At 40.9% G+C, this 13245-nt stretch overlaps 3 protein-coding genes across 3 annotated transcripts; 2 read left to right on the top strand and 1 right to left on the bottom strand.

Annotated features, from left to right (window-relative positions):
* Positions 1-2731: 2731 nt before the first annotated feature.
* LOC137407868 (uncharacterized) lies at positions 2732-9200 on the bottom strand. The gene is made up of 4 exons (XM_068094249.1): positions 9065-9200; positions 6931-7292; positions 3502-3630; positions 2732-2902 (listed from the first exon to the last, which is right to left on the bottom strand). The coding sequence occupies exons 1-4, from the start codon at positions 9198-9200 to the stop codon at positions 2732-2734; spliced, it is 798 nt and encodes a 265-aa protein (XP_067950350.1).
* A 171-nt stretch (positions 9201-9371) lies between these two features.
* LOC137407869 (uncharacterized) lies at positions 9372-10505 on the top strand. Its single transcript, XM_068094250.1, has one exon. The coding sequence runs from the start codon at positions 9372-9374 to the stop codon at positions 10503-10505; it is 1134 nt and encodes a 377-aa protein (XP_067950351.1).
* A 212-nt stretch (positions 10506-10717) lies between these two features.
* LOC137407871 (uncharacterized) lies at positions 10718-12514 on the top strand. The gene has a single exon (XM_068094251.1). The coding sequence runs from the start codon at positions 10718-10720 to the stop codon at positions 12512-12514; it is 1797 nt and encodes a 598-aa protein (XP_067950352.1).
* Positions 12515-13245: the final 731 nt, after the last annotated feature.

The following is a 13245-nucleotide window of genomic DNA, read 5'->3' on the forward strand; positions in this document are numbered from 1 at the left end:
TGAACACCAATGAAGACTGATGAAACCGAGGTCTCAATTGCTTACACAAGGACATCACAAAAATTGTCATAGATGCGCCATCGATATGGATACCGCTGATAAGAACTTTAAAAATAGTAGCTAATCTCAGTCCAGATAACAACAATAGCATCAACAGTTTACGGTTCATGGCCAGCGAACCATTTACTAAAAAATCTCTATCTAAATAATCAAGCACAATATTGGGGTTCTATGTCTTAGAATACTTAGGGACCGAGGGTCTAGAATGAAACACCACCTTTATAAATCTAGTGAACAAATGATGAGAGCCCAAGCTCTGGGTATCAGAGAAAAAGCCATGAACAGAAGAGATGGCCAGTCTAGCAGTATTCAGCGCACTATAACCTAGGTTCTTCTTATATAACATAGATAAAAACTTCACCACTTCAATGGGTTTGTCCATAGATATAGTAAACCCTAAACTACTATATCTATTTACTATATCTATGGGTTTACTATAGCTATGGGTTTAGCATTTCAAATAGACTTACGGCTGAATGATGAAAACATTCGCAAGTAACTTTCATATTGATTCATTGTTGACAATCTGAATGATCCAAGAATCAAATTAACACTATTATCATCTAGATGGTAAGTAAGCTGCATTTCCAACTTTATATCAGCCAATATGCAAGGTTGAGCTTTCTTCCCAAAGGCTGTGCTCGAGTCAGTGGCTGTTGTGGCAGTTTTGAAGGATCCCTTCAGCAACATGCTCCTCAATAACGGGTACAAGGTTTGAGCGGGCCACACTGGGTAGACAATGATCATTTTGGCTCATGCCTCCTGATTTACCTTGTTGAGTACTGTTAGTAAGACACAAAAAGGAGGAAAGGCATACATAAAGCCAAGTCTGTTCAAATTAAAAGTAAAACAATCAACATAAACACATTTGCCCTCTGGTTTCCAACTTATATAAGCTGAAGTTTTAGCATTCCTTGAACTGGCAAAGATATCAATGTAGGGTAGCCCCAGATCTATGATAATCATTCCAAAACATTCATCTGTCAATGAGAGTTTTTTGTTTTGATCCAACTTACTCATGAAATCAGCCTCATAATTCAATTTTCTAGCAAAGAAAAACAAGGATATATATTTGTCTAGAGAAGCACCACTGCCAAATTTCTTTAGCTAATAAATTGCACAATTGAGATATTTGGCCTTCCATGTTATTGATATAACTCATAGCTGTGGAATTATCACATCTCACTAATACACGTTTCCCACTAAACTCCAACTCAAAAACTCTGAGGCCTTGTAGAATTGCCCTCATTTCCAGTGAATTTATGTTATTGTTAGACATAGTCAGCTTCTGATCTGACCACTCTTCACCATGTACCTTATCACCATGAACAAACCCAACTAGGTTTGCATCAGATTGGACAGTAAATTCATAACTGATTGAATCTCTAATAGGCACTCCAACACCAACCATGGACTCAAATGCCCAAAACCTCAAATCCAACTTGGGTGCTTCTGTTAAGCTGCATTGCCTGTTGAAGTTTCCTTTGTTTAGTGAAAGTGCATTGATTTTACATGCTTCTAAACCACGATAATGTAGCCTACCATAATGATAGGCTAGAAGGACTGATATTATATAGCCAATTACTTGTGCAAGTTTTCTAATAATAACACTTGAACAATTTAGCATGTCAGAGGCTAGTCGTGTGATATTTTCAATTTAATCTTCTGGCAGAGTCAAGATATAATTACAAGTGCTAAACTTAAAGCCTAAGAACTCAATTGTCTGAACAGGTTGTAAGACTGACTTATTCCATTTTATGGAAAAGCCAGCCTTCTGAAACAATGCCACAGAAGCTTTAATACTAGCCAAACACTTAAGATAAAAGTGCTCCACAAGCAAACAGTCATCAATATAGGCAACAGATAAAAACCCTAAAAACCGCAAGCGACTATAAAGCACTTTCTTAATACGAGTGAATAATTTGGGTGTACTAGCAAAACCATCAGGCAAGACCTAATACTCAAAAACCTTTCCATCCAGCTTGAATTGCAAATATATTTTTAAATGGTCATGGATTGGTATACTATAGTAAGCTTTCTCAAGATCAACAGAGGCCATAAAAAAAATTTTTCTGAGTCAACATCCTAGCCTCATGAACAGTTGACATTTTGAAATGTTCATAGTCAATGGATTCATTAAGACGACTAGTACTAGCTTTCTTAGGAACAAAAAACAAAGGGGATATGATTGAACAGAAAACGCTTCTCTAACTATACCTAAATTCACAAGTTTGCTGGTTTCAGATCTTAATGTATCGAGGTCCCCAGTATTGGACACATAGTTGTATAAAGCTTGATATGGCAAAGAACTTAGTTCAAGTTTATAACCTTGCACTGCCTCCGTACATATTCACCATGAGTTAGAGTGGACCAAAATTAATAACAATTTTTCAGGTTTCCAGGGACAAAGTTTTCTCTTACACTGCCTAATTCCTTGTGCTGTTGTTGTGGTTGCTGCTGTTGCCATTGGTCTAATATGACTTCAGTGGAGACTTTCATTTTCCCCTCCTGAAAGTGTTCGGGTAATTTCTGTTCCGAAAATGTTTGTTCTGATTGCAAGCTTGAAACAATGCAGTACCAGGAGAGCAACAATCAGACAGCACAAAACAATGACATTAATAATTAGATTGACTGTAACCTATACCAAATGTCAAAAGGACTTTAAGAGATTCTATACCTTTCCAGTTTTTGACCTATTATTTGCTAGTTGGTCACCAAGCTTCGCTTGCTTTATAGCATTGGTCAACTTCTTGTCATCTCCGAATAGCAAATCAGTCAAAGGTACATCAGCACCACAGAGTGTTTTGAACAACGCTGCTATGTCACACTTCAAGCTTTCTCTCTGAAAAGCACAATCAAGCACAGCCATTAATAAGCAAGAAGCTTGATAAACACCATCACTGGAAACTGGTGTTGGTTTTCATCTATGTTATACTAACATAGATGTACTCACCCTATACATGTTTAAGCTGTAGGATGATTGTCCCTTTAGTGTTAAGGCATCAAAGATGCTTCATATACTTTCTTCAACTTAGGGTCCTTTTGTCCTTGCTTTGTTGGAACACATATTCCGTCACATAGCCATCGCGATAATACCTTTGCTCAATACTCCATGAATTCTTCTTAATCTGCCATTTCTTTTTTTGACACTGGAGGCAGTTTGCTATAAATTGCAGCATTAACCTTGACATCTCTCAGATACTTTGTATTACTCGGCGGTTTTATTCTCTCCAGCTTTGCTTTCAACTTTTTTGATGCCACACGAGTCGTCATTCTCTTATCTATGTAGCAAGCTATTGAGCCAGCTATTTCTGGGCTTAAATCATCACTCTCATCAGTGTACCAATCCACATCCAAAATTTCTATCTCATCACTGATCTCATGTTGAAGCTTTTTTTCTTTGTTTGCTTGGACTTGGCTTCATTTAGAACAATCTGCCACGTTCTCCAGTTTCAGCCCAGTATTAGATGAAAAGCCTGTGGCACCATCATTAGCGCCAGTATTTCCAGTCGCATCGTTTTCCTTCTCATCGGAAGCTGGAGGTCTCTCAACATCACTAACATCAGACATCTACAATGCGAACAAAATGCAAGAAGAATAAATGGAACCTTATAGATAGAAAACCTTATAGATAGAAAACAGGTTCGATGTTCAGCTCAGTAACCAGCTACTTCCCAGCACTAAGTACACAACACAATTGAATGCTATCTTTTAGTAGTGAATGCACTCGTAGTCTCAAATTGATAGCTTTGTAATTATGTTGAGAAATAATCAGCATTTACAGCCGATACGAAAAGCATTTCGCTTTTTACTATTACACAGTGCAGTGGAAGTACGTACCAAGTTTTGGTCATTTAAAAGTCATCTTCTCTTTTTTTTGTTTATCTTCTAGGCCCCTTTTGATGGGAAAGGGGCCTAGAAGATAAAGATATCTACTTGATAGTTTTTACAAACAATGGTCCTACAATAAAACAGTAAATACATGTAAGTTCCGTCTAGTAAGAACATTGTTCTATAGAAGTATGAAGGAATCCAGATCGCATAATGGAGAAACGCCTAAACACTGGACACATACACAATATTTCAATGAACATGACACCTAGTGACACATGACACCTAATAACATATGACACCTAGTGGCACATGACACCTAATACATTAGTCATCATATGCTAGAAGGTTAGTCGAAGATCAGTCATCATATACTCATCTACGAGCAGCTTAGAAATATCCTGTGGAAGTAGCTCATGAGGAAAGAGACATCAATTGATGTGCCAGAAAACCATTAAAGTATATCAGACCTACATGTATACCAGACACAACCAAGACAATTAGAATTAGTCATCATTTCCAATCATTACACTCTCATGACGTACTTAAAACAAGTTCACTCAATTGCTAAGCGTCCACAACATAAAGAATGTAACCTGAGCGCCTAAACACCTTCTCACAGGCTAACAGAGGCATCTATAAAAGAAAACGGTTCCAACGGCTTAGCGTCTGTCTATCTACCAGATTGATGTATCTATCTATCCTTCTCAAGGATCTGCTGAGGCTTCCTCTGCCTGCTGAGGCGCATTCCTCTGCCTCTGGAGCCTCCCTCTCTCTCTCTCTTCCCTTTGTCTCTGGAGCCTCTATCTAATCCCTTTACCTATTCAGCCTCTTTCTCCGTCACCAACTGACCCTTTTCTATTTCCATATCTTAACTAACAAGCTTCTACATATAAGGACTGCCATGACTCTCATCTGACTATCGAAACCCCTAGCTCTATGAGACCGAGCAAGCAAAAATGACAACCGTTCGAGTAAGGATGTAACTTTTATTTGCTGTTTTATCCTTTTGTCATTAATATTATCGTTTAGAATTTTATTATTTGTGTATTTTAAATGTCAAACTTATAGAATAAATAATTAATGTTTACTGGTAAATATCAGTATTGCTTACTTAACACCTTCACTTGTACCCAAGCCAGTAATAATCAAATTAGTTCCCACACACCGAAGCAAAAGTACACAAACTGAACAAAATCAAAATAGAATGAAATGACAAAGCAAATTCACACTGATGTTTTGGGTGGATTCTGATTAGTTATGCATAACAAACATGTAATTTCTCCATATCCACCCATAACAACATGAAAGGTATGAAAAGCTGTATGTAGAATTTCAAAGGATGGTATTAATTTAGACTAAGTTCCTTAGTAGTGCGTGGTAAGCAACTGAAAAAGTAATGACTAACAAGCAAACCAAATCGATCATACTCACTTCATAACTATTGCTCCATATATCCCTATATATACATGTATATACAATATTTTACCATATTTTAGCTAAGCAAAACACATTGATTGCGAGTCGTCTACCCCTATTGTATGTATGCCGATAACTCCTAATTAGTAACACCATAGACGTCCAATACGTGCTTGGCAATTTACTATTAGCATTATATGTGTAGTTTTCATACAGTTCTTTCTGTTTTCTTCATGTTTGACCTACACGTGAGAACAGCAAATTTGTATCTAACTTTCATCCTTAGCATCCATCAGTAACTCAACAATGATCAGCGTTACATGTGAAGGCTTTTGTACCAAATATACTTTGTATATTGGTAACTGTCTCAATAACTTGGTCATATGAATTATTTAGACTTAGACTATATGTAAATTAGACTTATAATTTAGACTTTAAATGATCTTTAAAAATTTCACAAATGCCTTCTTCGGGCTTTCTGGTCCTCGAGTTCTCTGGTCTTTGAGCAAATCCTTAATTCTCTGGTCTTTGAGCCATCGGTCCCAGGCAATATCCCTCATGATATTCACACCTAATGTTTTATAGTTTCTACATAGCTCAAAGGTTGACTAAACAGGTGGTAATTTTCAAGCACATCTTGTTCAAACACTATAATATGTGATTTTACAGGATTAAACTGTATCTTCCATTTCTCTGTCATGTATTAAGTCTAATAAGGTCATAAACTTCTATGCATTCCTGTTTTTATTTAATATCACGGTAAAACAAGACATTATCGGCATGAAGCCTGATTTCTGAATGTTTATTCATATTATTTATGTCATTTATGTATGCCATCTATCGATCCTCAGTTGGCAATAAAACTCTTCTGCGATCGGTCTTCATTTTTTTCTAGTAGTCCAAGTTCATGCACTCTGCTAAAAAATGGCTCAAAACAATGATGAAATCCATATCCAAAAGCCTGCAAAAACTGCTAGGAGCCATAGAGGAAAATTCACAAATTTATTCTTGAACATGTAATAAAAACTGCTTGACATCCTGTTGCTTTTAGTCTATAATTACATAATAGCTAGCGTAAAGGTCCGTACACACTATCGCTCAAATCGACGATTAGCGATGCGATAGACCATAGCGATGGGCTGCGATGAAGTCCACTCAATCGCTGCTAGCGACGATGCGATGAACTTTCAACATGTTGAACTTTGACACCGATGATCGCAACTATCTGCATATTGATTGGCTGTTTGTAGACGGCATCGGATCCAATTTTTACAGTTGTGAAGATTAATGTCATTTGGCAGGCATGGTGAAGAGCGAAGAAGTATGCTCGTAACGTATTAATCATCAGCTTTTTCAAAGAATACTCGTGTCTATACGACTTTAGTTCATCTCCATATAAAAATCTAAGAGCATGAAGATGAATACTTTCAACCAGATAGCTGCACAGATAAGCAAACTGCTTGGTAATCCTGAAGATGGTGATGATACAAGTCTTATCTGCGAGTATTGCTTTCATCGGATAATATATAAAATCAATAAATATCTTATAATGAGTTTGGGCTGTTGAACGAAGCATATAAAGTAGCTTTGTAGGGTCTAATCTGATACCTCGATACTTACTACTACTACTTCATCTGCACCTTCATCTGTACCTTCATCTGCACTTTCATCTGTACCTTCATCTGTACCTTCATCTGTACCTTCATCTGTACCTTCATCTGTACCTTCATCTGTACCTTCATCTGTACCTTCATCTGTACCTTCATCTGTACCTTCATCTGCACCTTCATCTGCACCTTCATCTGCACCTTCATCTGTACCTTCATCTGTATCTTCATCTGCACCTTCATCTGTACCTTCATCTGCACCTTCATCTGTACCTTCATCTGTACCTTCATCTGTACCTTCTTCTGCACCTTCATCTGCACTTTTATCTGCACCTTCATCTGCACCTTCATCTGTACTTTCATCTGCACTTTTATCTGCACAAACACCAAACATGCATGATCTGCAACCGACCAAAAGAAGGAGGACTGCAGAGAATGCAGGCGATCTATTCCGGTAAGCATTTGTAAAACACTAAAAGCTGTGAAGTATGCATAATTTATGGCATCTTTGTATCCAAACTCGCATACATATCACTGTTTGATTTTACAGAATGCGAATCCAAGCCATTTCAAAGACAGTTCAAAAAAGGATTGCTTGGGAAAAAAAAATATTCATTATCACTTTGGAATGGAGGTTGCATGATACCTCAGAAAAATGCCGCACAAAAGCTCTCAGAACAAAAATCAAAATCCTTGATTTTATAGCAAATGAGGGAGCTGATAAAACAGATGATGAAGCACCTCCAGCTTCATATTTAAATTTGCTCAACTCTACTGACTAGATTATTTTATATCTTTCTTTTCTATTTTATATACATTTGTATTAATTTAAGCAGTCAAATATATAGCAAAAATGAATTTTTAGAAGCTACGCAGATATAAAATGTTCACTGTTTAATCTGTAAGGTTTAAAACTTGGTGCTCTTGATAATCCAGCCTGCCACTGTTGCAATTGAAGTAATGCATAAAATGGTTCCTCATGCGGGTCGCATGAGTTAGTGAATTTCTAGGTGCAGGTTGCCTAACTTCATCTAAAGGTCTTCCAGAATTTATCCACAGGCCTAGCTCATCATCTGTGTCAGTGTATTCTGCTGGTTCACGACACTGCAACAGATTGTGCAGCACGCACAGAGCACGCAAGATGGTACATACTCTCTCTGGGTGCCCTATTATTAGAGTTGCCCCGATTTTGGTATCGGAATTGGTTAGGGTGCCGCTATGGGTGTTAAGCGTCTGAATCGGTATCGGCAGATTTTTGTTAAACAACCGGAAACTTCAGATACTTTTTACAGATCAAGCATTTAACAGTAAACAGTATTTTAGCCTGCTACACTAATAAAAATCATCTGCTGCAAGTTCCTTACCTTTACCTAATGAATTCCGGGCCTGCCACAATATTCATTTCATGTCTCTAGCCTGATCAACATCAACACAGCTGAGGAACCTTTTTTCTTTAATCAGGATGTAATCACAAAGTGTGGCATTTTCCAATTACAGTGGTAGGATTTATTGCAGCCAATCACAAACAAGATAACAAAGATGAAAAAGAAGAATGCCCTGTAATATTTCTATTTACTAGCATTTCGAAAGTAATTTAAGCAGCGATGCATAAAGTTATCTATCACTCTCTTGATCCTGACGATACAATGTATCGTTTGTATCGTACAATATACAGTAACCCTAGTGGCTTATTGGTACTTAGCCTGCCTCCATCATCTGTGGCAAGTGAGTCTCTCTTCAATACGACTGGCTACATTGATAGTAATAGAAGAAAGAAACTTCTTACTGAGAGAATTGAATCACTAACGGTAATTAAAAGAAACATTGATTTGTTCTACACTTGTACAGGTGCAGCAGTTCGTTCAGCAATAAAAAGAGAGACTTTATTATCACAGAGAGAGAAAGCTATACCATTAATGGTAATTACCATTATTAATTACAACAAACATAGACTGCTTTGTTACTACATGCATGGTATGAGAGTATGTGAATATATGAGTATATATATTTCCATAAATACAAATAAATACACTAATATTTATATTTTCTTTGCACTATATTTATAATTGCATAATAAAATGAACAGTTATCCATATCAACATTTTCAATTGTCCGCCGAGCTCTAGAGAGTCTGTAATTATACACACATTGTTCATTAGTTATTGCGCGTCCAGGGAATGGTTTCATAAGCCATGTTTCCAATGGGAAAGCTTCATCACGAACAAAGCAATGTGACAATGTATTTGGGTATCCTTCGATCTGTTCATCTCCAGGTAATGCCATAGTACCTGGCATTGACGCAAACACTGAACAACTAGGATATATTAATTATATTAGCAAACATGTTTTTGACGTTGCTAATTAAACACCACTGCACATCATCATCCATGTAACTTAATACATCATCTTTTCTCTTCGTCCAGCCTGTCCTACAGCAACACTCCACCGTCCAGCATGTCCTACATCAACACTCCACCGTTCAGCCTGTCCTACAGCAACACTCCACCGTCCAGCCTGTCTTACATCAACACTCCACCGTCCAGCCTGTCCTACAGCAACACTCCACCGTTCAGCCTGTCCTACAGCAACACTCCACCATCCAGCCTGTCCTACATCAACACTCCACCATCCAGCTTTTCCTACATCAACACTCCACCATCCAGTCTGTCCTACATCAACACTCCACTGTCCAGCCTGTCCTACATCAACACTCCACCGTCCAGCCTGTCCTACAGCAACACTCCACCATCCAGCCTGTTCTACATCAACACTCCACCATCCAGCCTGTCCTACATCAACACTCCACCGTCCAGCCTGTCCCACATCAACACTCCACTGTCCAGCCTGTCCTACATCAACATTGACCGTCCAGCATGTCCCACATCAACACTCCACCATCCAGCCAGTCCTACATCAACACTCCACCGTCCAGCCTGTCCCACATCAACACTCCATTGTCCAGCCTTTCCTACAGCAACACTCCACCGTCCAGCCTGTCCTACATCAACACTCCACCGTCCAGCCTGTCCTACAGCAACACTCCACTGCCCAGCCTGTCCTACATCAACACTCCACCGTTCAGCCTGTCCTACATCAACACTCCACCTTGAGCTTGTTCTACATCAACACTCCACCATCCAGCCTGTCCTACATCAACACTCCACCATTCAGCCTGTCCTACAGCAACACTCCACCGTTCAGCCTGTCCTACATCAACACTCCACCTTGAGCTTGTTCTACATCAACACTCCACCATCCAGCCTGTCCTACATCAACACTCCACCATTCAGCCTGTCCTACAGCAACACTCCACCGTTCAGCCTGTCCTACAGCAACACTCCACCGTCCAGCCTGTCCTACATCAACACTCCACCGTCCAGCCTGTCCTACAGCAACACTCCACTGCCCAGCCTGTCCTACATCAACACTCCACCGTTCAGCCTGTCCTACATCAACACTCCACTGTTCAGCCTGTCCTACATCAACACTCCACTGTTCAGCCTGTCCTACATCAACACTCCACCGTTCAGCTTGTCCTACATCAACACTCCACCGTTCAGCCTGTCCTACATCAACACTCCACCTTGAGCTTGTTCTACATCAACACTCCACCATCCAGCCTGTCCTACATCAACACTCCACCATTCAGCCTGTCCTACAGCAACACTCCACCGTCCAGCCTGTCCTACATCAACACTCCACTGCCCAGCCTGTCCTACATCAACACTCCACCATCCAGCCTGTCCTACATCAACACTCCACTGTCCAGCCTGTCCTACATCAACACTCCACCATTCAGCATGTCCTACATCAACACTCCACCGTCCAGCCTGTCCTACAGCAACACTCCACCATCCAGCCTGTCCTATATCAACACTCCACTGTCCAGCCTGTCCTACATCAACACTCCACCATCCAGCATGTCCTACATCAACACTCCACTGTTCAGCCTGTCCTACATCAACACTCCACCGTCCAGCCTGTCCTACATCAACACTCCACTGTCCAGCCTGTCCTACATCAACACTCCACCATCCAACCTGTCCTACATCAATACTCCACTGTCCAGCCTGTCCTACAGCAACACTCCACCGTCCAGCCTGTCCTACATCAACACTCCACCGTTCAGCCTGTCCTACATCAACACTCCACCGTCCAGCCTATCCTACATCAACACTCCACTGTTCAGCCTGTCCTACAGCAACACTCCACCATCCAGCCTGTCCTACATCAACACTCCACTGTCCAGCCTGTCCTACAGCAACACTCCACCATCCAGCCAGTCCTACATCAACACTCCACCATCCAGCCTGTCCTACATCAACACTCCACTGTCCAGCCTTTCCTACATCAACACTCCACCATCCAGCCTGTCCTACATCAACACTCCACTGTCCAGCCTGTCCTACAGCAACACTCCACCGTTCAGCCTGTCCTACATCAACACTCCACCATCCAGCCTGTCCTACATCAACACTCCACCGTTCAGCCTGTCCTACATCAACACTCCACCATCCAGCCTGTCCTACATCAATACTCCACTGTCCAGCCTGTCCTACAGCAGTACTCCACCGTCCAGCCTGTCCTACATCAACACTCCACCATCCAGCCTGTCCTACAGCAACACTCCACCATCCAACCTGTCCTACATCAACACTCCACTGCCCAGCCTGTCCTACATCAACACTCCACCGTCCAGCCTGTCCTACATCAACACTCCACCATCCAGCCTGTCCTACATCAACACTCCACTGCCCAGCCTGTCCTACATCAACACTCCACTGCCCAGCCTGTCCTACATCAACACTCCACCGTTCAGCCTGTCCTACATCAACACTCCACCATCCAGCCTGTCCTACATCAACACTCCACCGTCCAGCCTGTCCTACATCAACACTCCACCATCCAGCTTGTCCTACATCAACACTCCACTGCCCAGCCTGTCCTACATCAACACTCCACTGCCCAGCATGTCCTACATCAACACTCCACCATCCAGCCTGTCCTACAGCAACACTCCACCATCCAGCCTGTCCTACATCAACACTCCACCGTCCAGCCTGTCCTACATCAACACTCCACCATCCAGCCTGTCCTACATCAACACTCCACTGCCCAGCCTGTCCTACATCAACACTCCACCGTTCAGCCTGTCCTACAGCAACACTCCACCATCCAGCATGTCCTACAGCAACACTCCACCATCCAGCCTGTCCTACAGCAACACTCCACCATCCAGCCTGTCCTACATCAACACTCCACTGTCCAGCCTGTCCTACAGCAACACTCCACTGTCCAGCCTGTCCTACATCAACACTCCACTGCCCAGCTTGTCCTACATCAACACTCCACTGCCCAGCCTGTCCTACAGCAACACTCCACCGTTCAGCTTGTCCTACATCAACACTCCACTGTTCAGCCTGTCCTACAGCAATACTCCACCGTTCAGCCTGTCCTACATCAACACTCCACCATCCAGCCTGTCCTACAGCAACACTCCACCGTCCAGCCTGTCCTATATCAACACTCCACCGTTCAGTCCTACATCAACGAGTGTAAATTTTAAATTAGTGTCACACGCTGCCGTTAAATCATAACTGCCATGTACAACTTTTATCATATTTTCTTGGTAAACCAGACACGCTGATTCTGATTTTGTACTCAAAACAAAAATTGGTCCACTAACTTTCAAAGTCATGAAGGATTTTTTACTGCGTTTCAATACTGGTCTCGAAAACAACACAATCGGCACAACAAGCTCCGCGAATGAATATGTGGCGTATGCTAGCTTTTTAAGAACGGTAGTTGGGATGTTTAGTCCGATTTATATTGATAGTGATGAGTGTCTTAAAATCCACTATTGTCTAAATTCAGCCTTCAAAATATTTTCAGTTTTTTATGAAAGGTAGATAAATTATTGGAAATTGCTCGTAGGTTGTTACATGATGTTTAATAGGCTGAACGCCAAAAAAATTGAGTTCAAAAAAGTGCGATTTTATCACAAAAAAGCGTTGTTATTGCGTTTTTTTAGCTCATTTTTCTTGGTGTTCAGCCTATTAAACATGCGGTAACAAACTATGAGCAATTTTAGATAGTTGATCTACCTTTCATAAAAACTGAGTTTATTTTGAAAAAAATATTCACAATATCAGGAATGCTCGTTTGTAATAATTTCTATTGGTTGTTGGTAGCGATCACCCACAGTTAATCACTTGTAGTGTGTACACCTTATAGTTGATGATGTCAGGGCAGCCCACAGTTGCGGTCTATCACATCGCTAATCGTGGATTTGAGTGATAGTGTGTACGGCCTAACTAGTGTCAGAGAT

The sequence above is a fragment of the Watersipora subatra genome, chromosome 11 (genome assembly GCF_963576615.1).
Source record: "Watersipora subatra chromosome 11, tzWatSuba1.1, whole genome shotgun sequence".
Lineage (NCBI taxonomy): Eukaryota > Metazoa > Bryozoa > Gymnolaemata > Cheilostomatida > Watersiporidae > Watersipora > Watersipora subatra.